We start from the raw sequence: 24,322 nt of genomic DNA, 5'->3' as shown, positions 1-24,322 counted from the left end.
AAGGACTAAAGGACTATGAGACTAAAGGACTTCAGGTCATCAAGAATTGAATACAGAAAAAATTGAGAACTTAAGGACATGAAGACATAAGAACTGTAGGACATTAGGACAGAAAGGCATCACGTATGGAATCAAATACTTGTGAATCTGAGGGCAAAAGGACTAATAAGGATTGGACGGCAGATTAAATAGGTGTAACTGAGGATCTTAAGGTTTTGAGGACTTAAGGTCTTCAGGTATTCAAATGCTCTGGTGTTGAAATTTTGTGACCTTGATGTCATCATATCATGTGATATTAATGTCTTCAGGTCTCAAGGTTTTAAGGTCTATAGGTCTCAAAGTCTTGAGGTGTTAAGGTATTAGGGACCTTAGCTCTTTAGATCTAGAGGTCTTTGAATCTTAAAGTATTGTGTTATAGGCATAACGTCATGATTCGAATTCCCGGACGCTTCGAAACCCGGACACTTCATCTTGTTTTATCAATTATTAGGATATAAGTTCGCATTATGAATGTCAAAACGGTGTTTTTTGATGAATTCCAACATCAACTTTCATTTAAAGTTTGTTTGAACGCTGTAGTTAATGCCAAAACAATTAAATACAATAAAATTATAAGATTACCAAAAATGCGAAACATTTCACTTGAAATATTTCATAGGCGTTCGAAGCACCGGGAAACAGAAATTTATGGTTTAGACTTCCTTAAATTCTAGCAAATGTTTAAATAAACTATCGATTGTTTTGATGCTAACAGCTTATTTGAGACCTAAAGAATGCCTTTCACTAACATTTCAGTCCAAATTTGTGCGATTCATAAGTAAAATTGAGTGTCCGGAATTCGAAGCAAAAGTGTCCGGATTTCGAATCAGCTTTTATCAGTGTCCGGGATTCGAAGCACAACAAGTCATTTTAATTTTAAAATTCTGATGAAAAATTGTTAGAAAAGACATATTTTGCATGCATTTTCTTGAAACTGACTGTTTATACTACATCCTGATGATATTTCTACATGTCCAACTTATTACATGATTTTTTGCCAGCTATAACAAAAATGATTTGCTTCTAAGTGTCCGGATTTCGAATCATGACGTTATTATTGTCTGGAGGCGTTAAAGACTTAAAGACTTGAGCACTTTCTGCCTTGAATACGCATGAACTCTCAAACACATTCCTTCAAGAACTCCACCCCGATTGCCCCTCCCAAACACGCAAAAGTATCTTCCGATCAAACCGTTGCTCCGGAATTTGGTGGTGGTTCCAGAATGCCGTAGTCCTTCCTTAGCATGTAAGAGGTGCCACGTGGCACCCCCGAAAGGCAGGTACGGGTAATTGATTTTTTATGCTTCACCTGTCGCGGTAAGTGGTGTGTTGCGTTCGAAGAAAATCCCACCCGGGTAGAATCAATTTTCTGGGCTACCCCCTGCTCCGACGCCTGTTGTTTCTGGAACGCCGACTTTTGTTTTTGGGGAAGCCTTCCGGTGGCTTTTCAACCCGATAAGAAGAACACTAGAGAGTGGGGTGATGGGAAGCAAATTAAGGTGAAATTGCTTCGCAGTGCAGCGGCAATTTTCCAGGGTAGGCAGGTACTTTGTCAAGAGTACAGAGCTTGAGAAAGTGTGTGTTTTTGGTGGGTTCTGGTTTGTTTTCAACACCGCGGTGGAAGGAACTCAAGGGTGTGATTGGATTGGGAACGTTATGATGGAATCATTTCCGACCCATTTGCGAGCTGATGTTTGGCAGTAAATTATGGTTGATGGAGGAATTTGTGTGATTTTAATATGAAATCATTTCGTTATTTCAAAACATTTGGTTTCAGAAGCAAAACTTCAAAGACCAAGTAAAACTTTTCACCAGTTAAATCTTAGGCAGGATCGCCTGGTAGATAAAAAAATTAGAAGTCTCACGATCTTTTCGTTTTGCTATAAATAAAACATAAATTTCAGCCCACGTGCTCAGCGTCTTCTACATCGTTCAATTTCGAAAATTGCACGCTGGAAAATTGTTTCTTCCGTCCCTCGAGCTGTTTCCTGATATATGAGAACTTTTATCAATTTCGATCAAACACCCCATCAAAATCAGTCGAACAAAAATTCCCAAAAAAAAAAGTTTGATTGTTCCGATTGGTGACGCACTGATCCTGCTCCCACGTGGCACACACACACCATCGCACTGTGAGATGTTTTATATTTTGCAAATTCAAACCGTGGGGAAATGATGATTTCGGCAGAAATCACCGAAACATGAAAGCCCCCCATCCAGCAGTCAGTCAATCAAGATTTCTGCCCGGAAAAATCGTTTCTGGAGCGTGAAAACAACTGCGAAGGAGGGTGTTTTTCCTTCTTCCAAGAATCCGAAGGAAAAAAAAGTCCGTGAAAAAATGATTGCTAATTTATGATTGGCACATGACACGCGTGTGTAGGCTCGAGAACCCCGCTTTTCTCTTTTTCGCAGTAATTGACATTCGATGCGCGCGGATTAAAGTGCGATATTGGTTCGCAATTTCAATTTTCCGGGGCCGCGGCGCGTAAGCCAGTCCCAGAAGACAACGGAAAACTCGCTTCGGAAAAGCCGCACGCACTTTGAAAAAGGAAAAGGAGGGGAAAATTTCGAAAGAAGGTTAGAACAAAATCAGACAGGCGATTTGCATAAATTTCACACCACTGGTGAAGCCGACGATGAAGACTTGGAAAAAAATCCGATAAGCTGTTGCATCGTGCCAGCAGCAGCTGGCGTTGAGGATTTTTTTGTTTCAACTTTTTTTTCGAGGGGTTAAGGAAAAAGTTTTTCCTAAGTTTTCATTGCTTAAGGATTGCGGACAGAGCAGAGCAAAAAATCAATCACATTTCGGCATTAGAATTGGAATCGGTTTGAAAATGCACGAAACCGGCGTGGCTGATCAAGGGGATTTGCGGGATTGGATTTGGAGTAGAAGAAACACTTTTTTGTGACGTGCCGGGGATATTAAATTTGACATGCTTGAGATATTAAATTTATTCGATTGTGATAAAGGAAGGAAATTGGCATTTAGAAAGTTTCATCACCAGGAGAGTTCTGCTTGAAATTTTCAAAGAAATGAACTCAATACATTTTTTTCAAAAAAATCAAACTAAAGCTAGATAATGTTGTTGATTAATAAATTCTTATAAAATCTCTATAAAAAAAATCCTGCTCATAACACAATTATGATATGAATCCGCTGTACACTATCGTAAATAATTTCCCAAAATTTCCCTTAAAATTACAACCCCCCATTCAGCTGCTAGAAAATCGCTTAATTTCCCCCTCTGAAGCCACAGCTGCAGCAGCATAAATTGGCTCATTTTGCTCCACCAAAAGCACGACACGTGTACGCAATAAATCGCTCCCTCCCCCCGTACCACCTCCACCTGACAAGTGGTGCCGAATCTCAAAAGTAAATGCTAGTTAATTTTTATCCTCCCTAACGAGCTTTTACTTAAGATCAGTATCGGCTCGCGAGTGGTGCTTTCTCTGTGGCCGGCCACTTGCTATCGCCACCCACCGGAAATAAATCCCGTGTTCGGGGCTGGGGGGGGAAATCTCGTCCTAGACTGGGCCCAGAAGTGCCAGCAGGACTAAGTCCTCTCAGTTCGACACTGTTTTAGCTTGTGGGGAAAAACCTTCTGAATCATTAAACAGACCAGCACGGCTGAAGCACTTGTGCCTTAATTACAACGCTTCCCAATTCCGGGGGAAAATTTCGTTAGTCTGGGTACGTGTCCCGGGGACTCTGTCCAGACCACGTCGTCGCCATCGTCGGGCAAGTTTTTAAGATTCCAGCCTCCAGCCCAGCAAACCGCATTCTGCCAGTCTGGCGGAATAAATTTAGCGTAAATTAAATTATTTCAGCATCATTAACGCGTGTACGAACGGTTTGTGTACGCAAACCTTAAACTGGCCTCTCCTCTTAACAGCTGCATAAGTGAGAGTGTGAGAAACGCCACCGGCCTTTCCGGACTGGCAAGCCATAATCCTTAAAACATGGTCCTTCGGACCAAAATCCTATCACCCACTCCAAACAAGATTTCCCACGTGGAGGCCTCATGCAAGATTCAGTGAAAATCGAACCTTCACCAGCTCTTCTCGGTGACCGCAGCCTGGATTCTGCCAAAGTTAAAGGGGCAAATGGTCCGTAATGACCCTGCCAGGGATCCACCCTCTCACCGTCGTCCTGTGTTTCAGAAAGAGTTTCTTTTTTTGCGCTTGTTTTCAGAGGGGTTCAAACCTGCGCCATTAAGGGAAGTGAAAAGCGAAAAAGATTCATTAATATTTAATTCCGTGCCATAAATTTTTACACCGGATATTTGCTGCTGGCCACCAACACTTTTTTTTTGTTCCTACTTTGCAGTTGATAGCAATAATCCATTATACGTTTGATTATAATGATCCTGCTTGCTGTTTTCTCGTGCTTGGTGAGGATTTTGAAAGAATGCTACTTGCAAAAGGGTGGAAAAGTTTACGAAACTTTTAACACCTCGACACTGATTGCTTAATGGAGATTTTAAGAGTAATACATTTGAACGCCTTGAATAATTTTTGAACGCCTTGAAGATTGTATCAAGCACGTTTTAATTAGAGAAAATGAGAAAATGGTGCATAGTTGAATTTTTACTTATCAACACCTGTTTTATGAAGTCTCAGGAAAATTTACACAGAAAAAAAGGTTTAATTTTGAAAAGTTTATATTTTGGTTGGTTCCTGATCAATTTTCCTAAAAAAAAGAGTAAAAATGTGAACCTGATGAAAATTCATCAGAAACTGATAAATATTCACAAATTCCTAATATTACACATTATTTGACACAAAATCTGTCACTATTCCCTGATGAATTTTACCATAATTTTTTTTTCTGTGTAATGAAAATTTATGCGATATCATCACAAAAAAAAAAATCAGAAAATATCTTCCAGCCTTTATGGTGATTTTCTTCATAACCCGAGCAGACGGAAATAACTTGGGAATAACAAGTTTTGATATTTGAAAATACAAAGCCAAAAACATTTTATGTTATTTATAACAAGATTTGTTATTCGTCGTTATGATTTTATGTTATTGGATTGTTATGGCAATAACAGACTAATAACATTTTTAGTTAATCTTCGAACAAATCTTTGTTATAATTTTTTTGTTATTTTAAAAACTAATCCGATCATCCCAATAACAGTTGCAGGTATTCTTCCAAAACAAAAAAATGTTATTCCAAAGTTGTTTTGGTTTTCAACTGATATCAGACCAATAACAAATTTTGTTCCATAACACTTTCTGTTATTTTAACAGTATTCGTTATTGAAATGCATTAATTTTGATATTACCGTCTGCCCGGGAAATTGAATATTATTAAAATTAAATCGTTCCATATCATCATACAAATCAACACAATGTTTCAAAATTCCCAAATTTTAAAATCATTTGTTTAAGGAAATTTTGTGTGGAAGTCCAAAAGATACATAAAAAATTGCAGAATCAATAAGGGTTTTACGAGTTTGATGGTAAGAGTGTAATTTGGGAAATTAATGAAGCTTTTTCTATGTTTTCCTTATGTCAAAAGATGCCATTCATTACTTTCCCCATGCAATTTTGCGGTCTTGATATAAAAATTAGACATATTCGAAAGTCTGTAGTTTGAGTCTAGAATGGTCCAGAATCTGGTTCCAAAGGTGTACATTTTTATAAAAATTGTGATTTTTGAGTAGAAATTCTAAAATATTGTCAAACGAAATGCCAAATTAAATTTAAAATCAAAACTGACTAAACCCTTCTATGCCCAAATTTTTTAAAGATTTTTTTTTATTTCTCCCGTGTTCACGAGGTCAATTTGAGCAAATTTCGTTCTACGATAAGTATTTTTATTTGCATTTAACTTGTTAAGTTTATGTTTGTTTCTGATAGTAATTGTCTTACGCTAACTCCTCCTATCATTTCCTTCTGGATATTTAGTTTTCTCATGTTTTGACAGCTACTGTTTTCAATTTTATGCTTGTTTTTCACACTTTTTATCAAAGAAAGATACCATTTTTATAAAAATTATTTAAAATGCAAAATGGGTCAGAGTCTAGGACAGTACAAAAATTAGTGCTTATTTTTTTTACAAGTAAATAAATAAATAAATAGAAAATATTACTAAAAAAACACAGCCAAGGCACTTTTTAAAACATTGGCAAAGTCACATAAAACAAGTCACACTGCCAACCCTAAAATTATCTTAAATTTAAGAGTTCTTCTGTTCAATGCTTTTTACAGATCAAACATTGCAAAACAACCTATTAAAGTTAAAATTTTGCAAAATATAATTTTTCTAAGTGTCATCAAAAATTAAAAAAAAAACTATTTTTCAACCAATGCATTTGTACAGAACCGGATGGGGGCCGGATCACTCTGGCTAGTTCCGGACAAATGAAAAACTCGCGGCGCGTAGAACTTTAAAACGAACTTTATTCTGCTGATCGTACACAGAACGAACTACTTCCAACGGACTTTTATTGGGATCTGACTACAATTATACATGTAACATACATGGAGCGCATCGGTGCATTTCGCGCCACCGATCGCACAAAGCTGAGAGGGTTAATTCTTCATAGTGGGACCACAGAGAGTTAGAAATTAGAGAGAATGAGCGACTTCAGAACTGCCACCTAAACAGGCGAGAATTTACTGCGCGGGGTAGCACCAGCCGCGCGTACCACAGTACATCATTAGTCACCCATTTGCTTTCCTCTTCCAATTCTAAACAGCATTGAACGAAGATTTTTTAAGTTTATTGAATAATAATATATAATTAAGCATAAAAAGTAGTTTCTGTGATATAAACATAGGATTTTAAGAGTTATTTTAACATTTTTCAAGTTCCGCGAAATTTGCGTGAAATTTGGTGTTTTGAAATTGAGGTCCCCGTTAAATTTGCCATTTCCGAGCGTGAAAAATCACTAAGCCTAGTCATCGGATTCGTGATCAGGGACAAAAGTTACCCCTTAGGACAAAGTTTCACGCAAATCGAAGAGGGGTCGGGGCAACTGCTGTGTGAGTTGGCGGAGAATTACCCCTATATGATTCCATATAATTTATCATGGATACTTAAATTGCCGAAAAATTGATAGAAATTGTATTTTTAATATAAATTCATACGACCATTTTAAAAAGTGCCCATGAATTTGCATCATCAGCTGGCTTTGTTAACGTTTTAAACCACGTGGCGCAAAGATTTTGACAAAAACGATCTCGCTTGCGCAGGTTTTCACCAAGAAGAAGTAAAAGAAAACCTGCTTCACTTTTTGAAACCCCGTGTCATGTCCGTTCGTCCGTGATATTACCACTGTCTATTTTTTTGACAGATTTTTGTTCGAAAATGAACCGCACCAAGAATAATATGCTGTAAACAGTGTAGTTTCTCATTTTTCCAATTCAACGCAGACACATTATGTTCATATTATTTCATTTAATTTTAAAGATTTATATGAGTTGTGATGTGATTGCATTTTCCATGTAATTTTTTCTTCTTTAAATTATAATTGTTATTTCAACAAAAAATTTACAAAAACCATCAAATCAATTGATTTGTGAGAACTAACCTGTAAAATTGAAATGATAGAAAAAACAATCATCTGATTTGTCATAATTTGAATTTTCAAATGCCTGCAAATAATGAGGCCATTTTGAGCATCTATTGAAGAAAGTCCATTTCAATAATGTTTTAATGCTCAGGGAGAGGAAAAGAAAGCTGTGCAAAGTTTGACGAACAAAAACCTATGTCAAGGTTCAAAACATTTTCAATTTTATATATTTTTAGAATTTATGGTTTTAAATCTGCTATCTAAGCTTATGTTTTAAATAACGATTCTCATATAAAACAATAGCTTCTGTGACAGTTGAATTTTGAACATAAAAAAAATTGCTTTAATTTAAACAAAGTCAATGCAAGTTTGAAACAAAATATTCATTAATTCGTAAATTATAGTAATTTAGCTCCTGTGTAAGGCCCTTGAAGAAGCAATTTTCCTTATCTTGCACCAATGTTCCGTCACCTAAATTATTTCATTCCAACAAAAACCCGACCTCCCACCACCCACCCAATCATCTTATCGATCTCCAATCTTGCACCCATCGAGTCGACCCCCGGTTTCTGAATGTCGTGCTGCCATGCCACCGTGCAATCACACTTGTACTAAATTGCATCGCGAGGAGGAAAACCCCCCATCAAAGGGAAAAACATCATTTCCCTATCGCCATCGTCAAATTTGAGGAGGTGAAGGGGCCAGGGAGGTCCATTCGTCAATCATTTTTACGAGCCCATTAGAACGTGTGTTCCAAACAACACAACCAGAGCGCGCGCTCAAACATGAATGGTTTGTTGCTTCGGAATCTAATTTGAAGGGAGTTGGGTGGCGCAAAGGAAGTTGAGAAGAAGAAGAAAAAAAAGAGCAGACTCAAATCAACAAAATAATATAACAAGGAGCATAAAAAACCTCCGTAGCCGAAATGCTACTCCGAACAACATCAATTTCCATATCCACCTTTTGGAGAGTGAGCGGAAAAGGGGGGTGGGAGATTTTGGGTTTTGGGAAAACTGAGAAGGGAGGGAAAAACTGTGGGGGAAAGTGAAAGTGAACGACGACAAAGACGGTGACCTGCGTTCGGGGCTTGCAATAAGATTTTAGTGTTAATAATTTATTTTTATGGTCACAGCACACACACACTCACCGATTCCCCAAAATCCGACAAATACACTGACAAAGTCTGAAGGAAGCAGTCCTTTTGACTGCCTTTGTTGGTGGTCGTTACGTCGTTTGATTGTGCCTGCTGGTGCCTTCAAGGATGGTGGTTAAGATTGTTTGGTGGTGACATTGGCTGGGATTAATCCACTTATTACTTTTCCAAAAACAAACAAAAAAAATTGTGGATGAAACCTTGATGAGATTCTGAAATTAATTTTAAAACAATTCTAGAATGAATTCCAAAGTCAATTTATTTTAAAAATATTAGAAGGCAACACTCATATTGGAAGATAAATTTCTGGAAAAACACTTGTGGACTAGCACGCTTACGATGAATTTCCACGGGTTTTCTTTCCCTTGCTTTCCTCCCGAGACGCTGTTTTTGTCGAAAGAAAATGAAACGTAAGCGAGAAAAGTACAATTCCGGGCTTGTTTTTTTGCCTCCCTCCCACGCACCCCCACCCCAAAAAGGAAGCAATGGATCAAGCCAACTTGAATCTTTCGTGGGGGATCGAGGGTGGTGGTGGAGGCACCTAAATTAAATGCCTCTCTTTATCATTTCCCATGGTCCCTACTCAGCAAGACTCGCTCTGTACCCCTCCAGATTCAGCGGAGATGTAATTTTGGGTTGGTATAGTTTGTACACCGTTTGCCAGGACCGGAGGGGATGTTTGGCTAGTTATCAAGTCCTTATCTTGAGTTGTTTCCTCCCGCGTTTTACTTCGCGTAGAGGTTTTCCTCTTATCGTTGGCGTCGACAGAGGTGGTTTATTTCCGGCACCGTTTTTTTTTTGTGTTTTTCTTTTTCTATTTTTGGCAGTGGATTTTCCCCCAATTGCAAGTTGACTTGAAGATTAATTAAAAGTCTGTAAGTCATATGACTTGATAGATATCAATTAAATTAAAACCAAGAACAATATTTTTTGAAATCAAATCTGATTTGATAATGTGAAAATCCACTTAAAATTTTTATAAATTGAAACATTTAGAAAGAAACAAAATTCTTTGTTAAAAATATCATTGGAAAATTAATATAAATTTCTCTATAATTAGATTGAAGCCCTTTAAAGATCTTAGCAGTGATTTGAAAAATAATAACAAAAAAATTAAAAAGGTTGAGAAAATTTCACACGAGTTTCACTTTTCAATCATCCATGTAGTAAGTAAATATAGCGTTCAAAACAAAAAAATATTGAAAAATGTTACTTTTCGAAACAAGTGTTGAAAAGTTAAACTTTTCAGCACCCATTTCAGTGCTGACAAGTAGAACTTTTCAGCACTGTTATTGAAAGGTATTAATTTTCCATTCTGTTATTTTTGGTAGGGAAAAGTAGGCCGTTTCGTTTCTCCAGAAGGACAGGAAAAGATTACAGTTTCACAGTGGAATTGCAAAATAGTAGTTTTTGCAATTCCGCTGTGAAACTGTCAACTTTTCCTGTCCTTCTAAAGAACTGAAACGGCCTACTTTTTCCTACCAAAAATAACAGAATCGAATAGCAATACTTTTCAAAATAAATGCTGAAAAGTTCTACTTTTCAGCACTGAAATGAGTGCTGAAAAGTTGAACTTTTCAGCACTTGTTTCGAAAAGTAAAACTTTTCAACATTTTTTTTATTTAAACGATTTATTGGAAAAATACATGAAAATTTGACTTAAAATTTCACTCAATGGGTGTTTTTCGGAATTGCAAAAAATGTTGTATGGAACTCGTTGCAAAACTTGATTTTTTCAACACTCGTCGTATTTATCCAACTCGGTGAACCTCGTTGGATAAATGTACGACTCGTGCTGAAAAAATCCTCTTTTTGCAACTTGTTGCATAAACTACTATTATGCAACAAGTTTCAAAAAGAGGATTTTTTCAGCACGAGTCGTACATTTATCCAACGAGGTTCACCGAGTTGGATAAATACGAAGAGTGCTGAAAAAATCAAGTTTTGCAACGAGTTCCATACAACATTTTTTGCAATTCCGAAAAACACCAATTGAGTGAAATTTTAAGTCAAATTTTCATGTATTTTGTCAATAAATCGTTTAAATCAAAAAAAAATTGAAAAGTGTTACTTTTCGAAACAAGTGCTGAAAAGTTCAACTTTTCAGCACCCATTTCAGTGCTGAAAAGTAGAACTTTTCAGCATTAATTTTAAAAAGTGTTGCTATTCGATTCTGTTATTTTTGGTGCAGAAAAGTAGGCTATTTTGTCGTTCAAGAATGACAGGAAAAGTAAGTAGTTTCACGACGGAATTGCAAAAACGTAATTTTTGCAATTCCGTCGTGAAACTACTTACTTTTCTTGACATTCTTGAACGACGAAATAGCCTACTTTTCTGTACCAAAAATAACAGAATCGAATAGCAATACTTTTCAAAATAAATGCTGAAAAGTTCTACTTTTCAGCACTGAAATGAGTGCTGAAAAGTTGAACTTTTAAGCACTTGTTGCGAAAAGTAATACTTTTCAACATTTTTTTTGATTTAAACGATTTATTGACAAAATACATGACCTTATGACTTGGAATTTCACTCAAAGGGTGTTTTTCGGAATTGCAAAAAAATGTTGGAACTCGTTGCAAAAGTTGATTTTATCAGCACTCGTCGTATTTATCCAACTCGGTGAACCTCGTTGCTACTTTTATTTTTGCTACTTGTTGCATAAACTACTATTTCGTATTTTTTTCACAAGCCATATATATCTCAGTATCCCACGGTTGGACCAAAAATATCCAAACAAATCTCAGTTTTCAAATTTATGTTTTTCATATATGGACAAAGATGTACATTATTTAAAAAAATAAAAGAAGGCTTTTAAAAATTTAAAAATGAAAATGGCTTTAACTTAAAAATGCTACAATTTATCTAAAAAACACAAAATTACATTTCGATTCCAAGTTTAGTTTAACAAATTTTTGGATTCTTTTCAAGTGAGTTTTTTAGTTCGTTAGTTGTCTTTATTAACGAGCCTTTCAAAAATAAACGTGCATTTTGATACCTTTCATTTTTTTTAATTTCACAACTTGGCGAAAAACAAAACGTTTCTGAAGCTTAAAATTTTAGCCTTTTTCCATTAAGATCGAGTCCACGAGCAAAGCATACCCATCTCGCATCGACCACACCAATCTGCCTGAAATTTTCAGGGGTTGTTTGTACATATAAAACTAGCTTCTGGCCAAAATATGAGCACTCTAAGTCAACGGGAAGTGGGGTAGATCGGGACACAAAGTTTGAAGGTTCAAAAACGTCAAAAATCTTAAAAAGGCTATAACTTTGGCAAAATTCAATTAAATTTCAAAATTCAAAATGCATCTGAAAGGGCTCAAAAATGCAACAAAATGCAGGGTAGAGCATCCCGATTGTTTAAATCTAAAGGGAGTTATTGGCATTTTATTGAAAAAATAGCATAATTTTCTAACTCAAATAAAAAGTGTTCCATCCAGATATCAACTCGGTTCGACCTGCAGCTTGTAGGGGACATCTGGGACTACCATCTGAGACTGACAATGCTTTGGGTAAGGCAGTTTAACATATTAAATAGACACTTTTAATTTGAGTAAATTTTTGCTCGGAGAACCCCTTAGATCCCATTTTCAGATGCATTTTGAATTTTGAAATTAAATTGAATTTTGCCAAAGTTATAGCCTTTTTAAGATTTTTGTCGTTTTTGAACCTTCAAACTTTGTGTCCCGATTTGCCCCACTTCCCGTTGACCTAGAGTGCTCATATTTTGGCCAGATGCTATTTTTATTTGTACAAACAACCCCTGAAAATTTCAAGCAGATTGGTGAGGTCCAAACGACGTCCCATACAAAGGGGTATGCCCTTTTCTTGGACTCGCTCTTAAAGAACATTAAAAATGGAAAAACAAATCAAAAGGGATAAATTTTGTCTAAATCGTTTTTTTGTAATTAAAAGTTATGTTTATTTTTTGTGTGTACCTTTTTTGCAAATACTTCTACAACTTTGTCGAAGACAACAAATCGACCAAAAAATCTTTTCCCATGATGGCAGATTTCCGAATATTCGCATAGCACTTTTCTATGGACAGCCCCCAAAGTTCTATGAAGACTTTTATGAAAAAATCAATGATGCAAAATGGCTTACGTGAAGTTTGAGTGAACCCTCAATGATCAACTTACTACAACTTTAACCAAAATGATGTTCTTAAATTGTTCAATAGCTGTTCTTATTTTCTCTTGCATTTATGTTTATAATCATAGTTTAGAAAATTAATTGTGAATGTGTTTTACTTTAAGTTAGCACTTTTTTTGACTGCTTTTTTATCCAATTCTTTGACACTTTTTTGGTTTTTTTTTTTCATTTACGCTACCGTAATAAATTTAAATTCATTAAAGACAGCTAATTTTTTTAAATAAATTTGTTGGACAAAAAGTTGGTTCTGCACATTATTTTAAAGTAGTTTCAAATTTATTTACATTTTGGAATGAACCTTCACGACGAATATTTCCATAAACTATTGAAAACCCACGCCAAGCCCAGTCTAGCCTAACCGGAAACCCCGGGGTCCTGCAAATCATCAAAGTCACACCGGAAAACTAACCGCACAGATAAAACAAAAACAAAACTCTTGCCCGGCAGCCATAAATATTCAATCGGCGAATCCATCTGGGACTGGCGAGGTTCTGGTCTCTGTTCCTAGGTGAAGCTCGGAGTACCTCAACTGCGGCTGGATGAATGGGAAAACCGCTGAGCTATGATTCTATTAGACGGGTCCCAGTTGGGGACATTGAATCGACATAGAACAAAAGCGTCCTGGGGTTGAAGCTTTTGAAGCGGGGAATTATGACACTGATGGATTCCCACCAGGGACTTTTTCAGGTTTTGAAAAAAGCTTCACAATTTGAAATAAATTTCAAATATTCTTTGTTCACGTTGAAATGCATGCAACTAAAGTTTGCAGCATCGCCGGTTACTTCACGCTTCCGAGATCCTATGCTTCTGATAGATTTAATGCAGTAATAAATTTCAATAAATAATATCAACCTAAACCCTCTCATCATTTTTTTCTTCTTTCTTCCTTGCCCTGAAACCGCTCTGCTGCTGCTGCAGCAAACCGTTTTAAAGCCATCCATTTCCAGACGAGACCCAGTCTGCTCTTGTTTCCCGGAGTTCAACGTGTCCTGGTGGCTGCTCTTGGACTTGCAACTCGTCGTCGTCGTCGGCAAGCATTAAACTTGTGTATTTAAGCGCGCCTGATGGTGCGATAAAGAGATTATATGCTCTGGATTTTTTTTTTCTCTTGCTGCCGTTTGTTTTCCGCTGTGAGTAAAGTCTTGGGTGAGTTCTGGGAAGTGAAGTAACTGGGGGGATTGGGGCTTGGCTGACTGAATTGGAACGATTTTCCAGCAAAGCTCTTATCAGCGATCCAGGATCAGACGCGCACTGCTGTGTTGTGTCGTTTTGCGAAAATAAATTGTTTCATTGTTTGAAGTTCATGGGTTCGGGAAATTTGAGCCAAAAGTTCAACCCGGGCGAACCCGGTTTGGTGTTGTGTGTGGAATTCTTTGTGTCAATTTGGGAAGAGTAATTGGTTTGATAAAACTAAGTTTTGTTGGGTGGTTTAAAGGTTAAAGTTTAGCTATTAAATTGTAGAATCTCCAGAAGCCCTTGTAACTCTTGAATCTCTTAAATCACTCAAATTTCATGAAACTCTTGAATCACTTAAATCTTTTGAGCCACTTGAATCTCTTAAATCTCTTTAATATCTTACTTGGCCTTGAATCTCTTGAATGAATTCCTATGAATACTAAAATCTCTCAAAATTTCTTGAAACTTGAATCACTAAAAATTTCTTCAATCCCTCAAATTTGTTGAATCTCTTGGCTCATTTGAATATCTTGAATCTCTTGAATCTCTTGAATCTCTTGAATCTCTTGAATCTTTTGAATCTCTTGAATCTCTTGAATTTTTTGAATCTCTTGAATTTTTTGAATCTCTTGAATCTCTTGAATCTCTTGAATCTTTTGAATCTCTTGAATCTCTTGAATTTTTTGAATCTCTTGAATTTTTTGAATCTCTTGAATCTCTTGAATCTCTTGAATCTCTTGAATCTCTTGAGTCTCTTGAATCTCTTGAATTTTTTGAATCTCTAGAATCTCTTGAATCTTTTGAATCTCTTGAATCTCTTGAATCTCTTGAATTTTTTGAATCTCTTGAATTTTTTGAATCTCTTAAAACGGAATCGACGTAACACCTTATAATGTGGCCCTCTTAAACCTTGCAGTTTCGTCAACGGATCCACAGGATCTTTTTGCGACAAGAATCCGCCTCCCGGGTCTCCTAAGTGTGAAGGTATGGCACGGGGAGAGGGCACCGAATACCTATATTAACACTTAGAATTTTTGCGTCTGCCTCGGGATTCGAACCGGCGACCTCTGGATTGTGAGTCCAGTGCGCGGTCCGATTGATCCACACAGGCTTGAATCTCTTGAATCTCTTGAATTTCTTGAAACTCTTGAATCTTTTGAATCTCTTGAATCTCTTGATTTTTTTGAATCTCTTGAATTTTTTGAATCTCTTGAATCTCTTGAATCTCTTGAATCTCTTGAATCTCTTGAATCTCTTGAATCTCTCGAATCACTTTGAATTTCTTAACCCTCTTCAACCCAACCCCACCATTAGACGGGCTTTGATTTAAAAGATCGCCAAAAATCCATTTTTTCAAACAATTTTTGATCATTAATAAGCTTTGGAAAGAAGAACTCTTATAATTTTTAGAAAATTTATCGGTGTTTTTTACTAACATTTCCTATATTTTAAGTAAAAAGAAGTATGCAGTGATTTGTCTAGTGTTCCAGGCTATGCCTCTACGCATTTTTAACATTTTAAATGATAATGGTGCCATTTTAAAGCAGCAAATGTGAAAACAAGCAAACATATGCAAAAGTGACTGTGTAGTGACAAAATTTAATGATATGAGGTGGTAGAATATGCCAAATACTACCAAAAAAAACAAAAACATAAACATAAACTAAACAAATGCAAATTAAAATTCAAAAAATGAAATTTGTAGAACAAAATTTACTTAAAATGACCTCCTAAACATGGGAAAAATAAAAATCTTCGAAAAAAAATTTAGGCAGTAGAGGGTTAAAGCCATCAAATTTCTTGAATCTCTTGATTTTTTTCAAAACTTTTGAATCTCTTGAATCTCTAGAATCTCTGAAATCTCTAAAATCTCTAAAATCTCTAAAATCTCTAAAATCTCTAAAATCTCTAAAATCTCAAAAATCTCAAAAATCTCAAAAATCTCAAAAATCTCAAAAATCTCAAAAATCTCAAAAATCTCAAAAAATCTCAAAAATCTCAAAAATCTCAAAAATCTCAAAAATCTCAAAAATCTCAAAAATCTCTGAAATTTCTAAAATCTCTAAAATCTCTAAAATTTCTAAAATCTCTAAAATCTCTAAAATCTCTAAAATCTCTAAAATCTCTAAAATCTCTAAAATCTCTGAAATCTCTAAAATCTTTAAAATCTCTAAAATCTCTAAAATCTCTAAAATCTCTAAAATCTCTAAAATCTCTAAAATCTTTAAAATCTCTAAAATCTCTAAAATCTCTAAAATCTCTAAAATCTCTAAAATCTCTAAAATCTCTAAAATCTCTAAAACCTCTAAAATCTCTAAAATCTCTAAAAACTCTAAAATCTCTAAAATCTCTAAAAACTCTAAAATCTCTAAAATCTCTAAAATCTCTAAAATCTCTAAAATCTCTAAAATCTCTAAAATCTCAAAAATCTCAAAAATCTCAAAAATCTCAAAAAATCTCAAAAATCTCAAAAATCTCAAAAATCTCAAAAATCTCAAAAATCTCAAAAATCTCTGAAATTTCTAAAAACTCTAAAATTTCTAAAATCTCTAAAATCTCTAAAATCTCTAAAATCTCTAAAATCTCTAAAATCTCTAAAATCTCTGAAATCTCTAAAATCTTTAAAATCTCTAAAATCTCTAAAATCTCTAAAATCTCTAAAATCTCTAAAATCTCTAAAATCTCTAAAATCTCTAAAATCTCTAAAATCTCTAAAATCTCTAAAATCTCTAAAATCTCTAAAATCTCTAAAATCTCTAAAATCTCTAAAACCTCTAAAATCTCTAAAATCTCTAAAAACTCTAAAATCTCTAAAATCTCTAAAAACTCTAAAATCTCTAAAATCTCTAAAATCTCTAAAATCTCTAAAATCTCTGAATTCTCTAAAATCTCTGAAATCTCTAAAATCTCTAGAATCTCTATAATCTCTATAATCTCTAGAATCCCTAGAATCTCTAGAATCTCTAGAATCTGTAAAATCTCTAGAATCTTTAGTTTTTTTGTTTTTTGTTTTTTGTTTTTTGTTTTTTGTTTTTTGTTTTTTGTTTTTTGTTTTTTGTTTTTTGTTTTTTGTTTTTTGTTTTTTGTTTTTTGTTTTTTGTTTTTTGTTTTTTGTTTTTTGTTTTTTGTTTTTTGTTTTTTGTTTTTTGTTTTTTGTTTTTTGTTTTTTGTTTTTTGTTTTTTGTTTTTTGTTTTTTGTTTTTTGTTTTTTGTTTTTTGTTTTTTGTTTTTTGTTTTTTGTTTTTTGTTTTTTGTTTTTTGTTTTTTGTTTTTTGTTTTTTGTTTTTTGTTTTTTGTTTTTTGTTTTTTGTTTTTTGTTTTTTGTTTTTTGTTTTTTGTTTTTTGTTTTTTGTTTTTTGTTTTTTGTTTTTTGTTTTTTGTTTTTTGTTTTTTGTTTTTTGTTTTTTGTTTTTTGTTTTTTGTTTTTTGTTTTTTGTTTTTTGTTTTTTTGTTTTTTGTTTTTTGTTTTTTGTTTTTTGTTTTTTGTTTTTTGTTTTTTGTTTTTTGTTTTTTGTTTTTTGTTTTTTGTTTTTTGTTTTTTGTTTTTGTTTTTTGTTTTTTGTTTTTTGTTTTTTGTTTTTTGTTTTTTGTTTTTTGTTTTTTGTTTTTTGTTTTTTGTTTTTTGTTTTTTGTTTTTTGTTTTTTGTTTTTTGTTTTTTGTTTTTTGTTTTTTGTTTTTTGTTTTTTGTTTTTTGTTTTTTGTTTTTTGTTTTTTGTTTTTTGTTTTTTGTTTTTTGTTTTTTGTTTTTTGTTTTTTGTTTTTTGTTTTTTGTTTTTTGTTTTTTGTTTTTTGTTTTTTGTTTTTTGTTTTTTGTTTTTTGTTTTTTGTTTTTTGTTTTTTGTTTTTTGTTTTTTGTTTTTTGTTTTTTGTTTTCTGTTGTTTGTTTTTTTTGTTTTTTTTGTTTTTTTGATTTTTGTATTTTGTTTTTTTTTTTGGAATTATTCAAGACATCCTGGGAAAAATGCGACTTTAATTCCAGCAGTCTCCCCACTTTGCTCCACCTCGTACAAGCTCAACAAACAGCCGGAAAAAGCAATTTCCCTGATCGATTCGTGCAGCACCGGTGTGGTACCACCACCCGCGGTGGTGCGGTCCGGTTCAGCTCCATCGCCTTCTGGCCATTTTATTGCCATACCCAGCGACGACGACGACGATTCCGTCAAAAGACCAACCCGAATCCGCCAATCCCAGAAATGGCTTGTTTTATTGTCTTTCCAAGTGGCGAATGGTTTTCCCTTCAAAAAACAAAAAAAAAATCGGCAAAAAGAAGAAAAACCTTCTCGCCAAAGTGAAATTACGGACAATTTTCGTTGGTTTTGTTTTTCTTTCCTTTTTTTTGCTGCCCCAACTGCAGACGACTTTTGTGTGAGCTTCTTTGGGAAAATCTCGGGAAAAAGGCTGCGGCGCGCTCCTTCAGCTGGAACTACAAAGGTCGACCCCACCGAACATTACTAGCTTATTTCGTTTGCTTTCAACTTTGGGTTGTGGGCCCACAACACACAAAAAATCGAGGACGATTTTCACGTCCATATCGTTTTTTATCGTTTGGCAGGTCAGTTGGAGAAAAAGAGCGAAACTGTGGGTGGAGTTTTTCCTCCAAGTTATTCGAGTCTAATTTTGGCAGGTTCGTTTTGCCAAGGAATGGGCAAATTATGCAAAGAAAGTAGATTTTTATGTTTGTTCGAGGCAAGTTGTTATTTCCTTTCGGGGCGAGGTTCAGCGATTTAAGCTGTGGATTTTTTGGTGGAAAACAAACTGTTGAGCCCAAACCCTTGCTGGATTATTAGTTGTAACCAGATTGGCAAGAAATTCTTCTGAATTCAGCTTGAGTCATACTTTAAATATTTCAGGATATTCAAAAGTCTCTTACCTGAAAGTGCACCTGTCCCACGTCGACCCAGCCGATGACGATGTCCGCCCCGTAGATGGTGCCGTCCTTGGAGAAGCCCAGCCCGATGTAGCCGTGCGTCCGGACCTGCACCTCGAACGTGATGTCACTGCCGGAGATGCTCCACAGCAGCCGGTAGTCCCCATCGAGGAACACCGAGTGGTCCCAGTGGGCCCCCAGCACAGCGCTGGAGGTCAGCACCACGAGGGCCACCGCCATCGAGTAAAGAACACCACCTGGTGGCGCTTGGCCACACCTCACCTGGCCACGTGACATGATTTAATTTTTTCCCTCCGCTTAAATTTCTCACTCCCAACCACAACAACTGAGCTTTAAGGTTTTCCTCCTTATTTTTCCAAATTCCAATCGCGGAAAAACACTTTTTCTTCCAAACCTCCCCGCGCACTCTCCCGGGTTCACTTTTCAAGTCTTCCTTCGGGGTTTCATTTTTTCAGAACGCCAACCCCAACTCCAAAATAAAGACGACGATGGTATTCAGCAGAAATCCTCACAATTGTCTCACGTGTACGGCAACGTGATGCCCGAGCAGCGCGCTATTTTCCACTGGGTTAAGCACCTGCGCGCCACGTGGTCCTGTTGTTTTTTGCTTGATGGTTAGTGGATGTGCCTGGAAATTTGGAGAGGAAAAGCAGAGATGAAAAATTTAATAAACTGGGTGAATTTGGGATTTGGGATTTTCTAAGGATTGTTGTGAAATTAAAGGTGGGAATTTTGATGTTTTGAGTAAGTTAGACTAAAACTTAACCAAAACGAAACTGATTTGTTTGAAATTTTCCAAAATTGGTCTTCCTTCAGTACAATTTCAGCAAAAACAATAAAAACTTATTTATTTTTACAAATCTGTTTACACTGATGATACTCTTATTAACTAACCAAAGTTTAGAAAAAAAAATCACGAAAAACAACCACTAATTCATATAAAAATCTACTCATCGAAGAAACCTGAAATTTGAAACATTTTTTTTTTGAAATTCAAGCAATTGAACCAATAATTTATATCATCTATTTATAATAGAAATATTGCAAATCTATCAAAAAAATCTAGTGTCAAATTTAAACCAAGAATTACAGCGTTTTACTAATATCTTTTGCTAAACAAAAGGTATTTAGTTTTTCAATTTCAAACTTTTGATCAAATGACTGGACAACATATAAGGCAACATTTTATTTAATTTAAAAATAAACAAAGCATTCCAAAATTTATAGCTCTCTGATCAATAATCAAACATAAATCATTAGATTTTAAGGCATTAATGTTTTGACCAATTTCATGTTACATGTCATTGAACCTCCATTTAAAAAAAAATTCTGATAAAGTGCAAAATTCAATCTACAATTTACTACACTAAGTCTATCAGAGATAGACAAAATTGTGAATCTCTTAGCTTAAAAATGGCTTTATCCCGAAAACGGTGCATTTCAAAAAAATCAGAAAGTTTTTTTAATTCCAAAATTTATTTTTACATTTTTAAGTTTTACGGTTAATTTTTTAAACTTTCAAAAACTCATTTTATTTTTTTTTAAAACCATAGCTTGGCGAAGATTAAAACGTCAGATATACCTATCAGCTCATAAGTTGTCACTTTTTGTCCACTTATACAGATATAAAAAAATTAAAGGGGGTAAATTTAGTAAAAATCGTTTTTTTTTTTGTAAAAAAATGAAATTAGTTCCGTGTTTATGTTTTTTTTCGGAAAAATCCATAACCTTCAACTTTGCCGCAAACACCAGAAAATCCACAGATTTTCGAAAAATTGCAAGGCACTGTTCTATAGACATCCCCAAAATCTGTAACCAATGATGCAAAATGACTTATCTAAGCCAAAGGAATTGATCGACAAAGTTTTATCTAAATAAAAAAAGTTGATTTGTGAAAACGTTAAGTTAAGAATGACATAATTGAGAAATTTTCAAGGGAAACATAAATAACAGCTTTTGTTAAAATTTCACACTTTCAAATAATTTAATTTATTGGTGAATAATCAAGATACAATCAGTTCTTTTGCAATTCATAACAGAGTTTTGGAGTTCCTTTCAGCTGTGTGTTGCATCATAATCCATTTTGGAACAATTATTTCTATAACTATAGCACTAACAAGAGCAAGAAAAATAAAAAAAAAACTTGCTAAAATTGCAAAGGAAAGGGGAAAGAAAGAGAAAAAGCTTATAACTAAATCACAGTATTTTATCCTTTGTAGATGTGCTTGATCATCAGCTCCCCAAGGGCTAGAAATTGCTCCGCCTTGTTACGGCAGGTCCGAAACCTCGACATCATCTCCCCCGCGAGAGCAAAGAACTCTGGCAGGGTGAAGAGATCTTCCCCGGTGACTTCTTGCTGGGCCGCATTGCCGCTACCGGCAGCAACCACGCTGGCAAACGATCGCCCCCAGCCAGGGGGGAATGCTGAGTTGTCCGCGGGAACCGTACGCTGCCCAGCAGCCGGCACGGTTACGCTCGTACTTCGCTGAGGAGGGTGGGACGCTGCTGCTTTCTTCTTCCTCTTTTCCTGCTCCTCGAGGTAATTTTTTCGTGCACTGCATCCACGGTAGTTGCTGGTATGGTTACCTCCACAGTTGGCGCACTTGATGCGCGCCTTGGTTTGCTCTGCCTTGTCCCCCAGGTCCGCCTTGCACGGCAGTGCACACGCCTCAGAGAGGTGTGTTTCACCGCACTTCACACAGCGGGGCGGGAGGTTGCAGTTCCGCGAGCCGTGGCCGAATTTCTGGCAACGGTGGCATTGTGCTGCGTCCGACGGGTTCTTTGAGTAGAACCGCCAGTTTACCCAAAACCCGTCCAACGCCTTAGTTCGCCGCAGGTCTTGAATCTTGACGGTGCCGCGGTCGAAGTACAACAGGTACAGTGTGTGTGTACCTGTGACTGTTGTCTTCCGCGAGAGGACTTTTATGTCTCGCGGCGTTATTCCGGCACCCGAGAGGTCCTTCTTGAGGTCGGAGATCGGGCGGTCTTGGTACCCCTGCAAGACGACCTTAACGGCTGTCTTCTGCACGGGGTCGAATGTGTAGAACTTGAAGTTTTTACTCTTCAATTTCTCCACAACCAGGTCGAAGTTCTTGTTGTCAAATGTGTAGACTTGCACTGACGACTTACCGATTTTCAGACAATATCCGAGGCCTTCCAGCAACTCGTCAATATCGTCCGCCAACGTGTCCAAAACAAAAATTGGAGGTGGTCTACGGTCCTTTGGAGAATTGTTCGTTTTTGGCGTCGGCACTTTTTTCCGTGCACGACGATCGTCATCGTCGTCGTCGGTAGTGCTGCTACCGTCGGTGTTGTTGTTGTTGTTTTCTTCGTCGTCACTCAGCATCTGGAACTCGTTCCTGATGGGAATGTTGGCGGATGTCGATGTGCCACTGGTCGTGGCACCGGAAGTACCTGAACGGGTTCGCACTGGTGATCTCGGAACATATCCGGGATGTAGTAACTTTTTGTCGATGCCTTCTGCGCTCACGCTCCCCTGCGCGATGGCGGTCGACACGGCGTTGGTTTGTTTACCTTTTTGCACACGGCCGGTAGACGAACTTCGCGGGTTTTTCGAGGCCGCACTCGAACTGCCACGGCCACGGCCGGCCTTTGGCATGCTGCAGGAGCAAACTCGCGGATAATCACGGTAATTTACGGCGAAAAAATCGAAAAAACTATGGAGCACTGAGCACTTGACTGCTGCTTGCTCTCGTGCTTACACGGAGGTCCAAATAATTTAATTAAGCACAAAAATTGCAAGAAACTTTTAGATTCTTAAAGTCACTTAGAATACTCAAATTTGGTTAGAAAATTGTTTGAAATAGTATCATAACTTACAATATTTCATAACACTCCTGAATTTTTTGTTATTTTATTTTAGATTTTTTTTTATCATAATTCAGTTCTCTCGATTTACTCTGGTTGAGACGATGCTTAAATTTTTGATTTTCAAACTCATAATTTTAAACTATTCTCAGGGTTATGAATATTGATTCTGAAAACTTATTGGCCATGGAATGTATAAAAATCACCCAAATATGTAATAAACTTATAGAAAATTTGTAAAAAAAAATGATAAATAATAACAGTTAAAAAAAAACAATGTTTCGGGGTCACACTTAAGCTCGACAATCAAAAATAAGACAACAACATAAGCATTTTTTAGTGATTCTATTATTCGAAGATTCCATTGTCCAAAGTAAAATTTTTCCGAGGCCTTCGGAAAATCAAGTCTGGACTTTATTAGACATTCAAAAATTGTCACCTTATCAGCCTATTGATATATCCAAATAAATTTAAAAAATACTCAAAATGTTTTGAAGACAAATTCATCATTGATTAAGAACATAAAAAAATATTTTATTAACTTAAAGTAAATCAACTACGAAATGTATAACAAATCAATAGAAATAGTAAGAATGTATCACTATCAATTTTCAATGCTGGGATCGCTTTTTTTCTCAATGCAAAAGGGAAAAAATATATCTTCATGAGAAATCAAATAAACTTTCAGACATTTAAAAAAAATGCTTGTTAGTTTTATCAAAATTTCAATCAATTTGATTCAAATAATATAAAATAACTATGGAAAAAATATGCTCTGAACTGATTCAAATTGCATCATTGCTAGATAAAGTTATCCCAAAACATGTTAAAGCACCCCCAACCATAATCTGTGTGGGACTTCCCTTCCAAGAATTTAATCTATCGCAATATTACAAGCTATTTTTACGCTCGGTCAAACCCAGAAAACAAACTCCCCATCAGCTGCTGCTTGAATTACAAGAAGTCTGCCCAAAGGCATGTGACTGTCAAGGTCAGCAACTTTTCCCCGGGTTTCTGCGTAGGCTTAGAAGCAAACTGCGTTGCTGGAAAAATTACAAGTTGAAGAAAACAAATCAAGAAAATTTGCGGAGAATTCTCGACTCACATCGCTCATAGCACTTTTCCGATAATCCTGAAATTAATTCCAGCAACTTCCATAAGCTTGCAGCATCCAAAGAAGCAAAAATAGTGTCATAAAAAGGAGGAAAGGAGCAAAAAAAAACTTTCTTCTCTAAATGCCGTGCCAACGACGTCCGACATTGAACCACATCCGTCCGCTGCATAAAAACTCGCCACATATATGTATGTTCGCGCAAAACTATGCTCAACAAACATATATCAGAGTTGCGAGAGAGAGAAGGAGTGAGTGGAAAAGTACAAATCCTCACGTCCCGTCCAGTAGTGCTCACTTCCGGGCCGAGCCGGAAACGGAACGGCTCACTCCTGATGGAAAGCAAAAACATTCGGAAAGGGGACACTGAATGTTTAATAAAAGGTCAAATAGTTGTAAAAAGATTAAAAAAATTGATAGCTTTTCAAAAAAAACGAAGATGAAAAAT

The 24,322-nt window shown here is 35.9% G+C and overlaps 1 protein-coding gene across 1 annotated transcript in view; it reads right to left on the bottom strand.

Annotated features, from left to right (window-relative positions):
* Positions 1–24,322, bottom strand: part of LOC120423917 (MOXD1 homolog 2-like) — a 395,154-nt gene that overhangs the window by 192,097 nt on the left and 178,735 nt on the right. The window contains 1 exon segment of the mRNA XM_039587898.2: positions 18,918–19,563. Within this exon segment, the coding sequence (XP_039443832.2) occupies positions 18,918–19,211 (294 nt within the window). The 5' untranslated portion in view covers positions 19,212–19,563.

This window comes from Culex pipiens, chromosome 2 (genome assembly GCF_016801865.2).
Source record: "Culex pipiens pallens isolate TS chromosome 2, TS_CPP_V2, whole genome shotgun sequence".
NCBI lineage: Eukaryota > Metazoa > Arthropoda > Insecta > Diptera > Culicidae > Culex > Culex pipiens.
The sequence above is the reverse complement of the archived record's forward strand: the minus strand, read 5'-3'. Positions and strand labels throughout refer to the sequence as shown.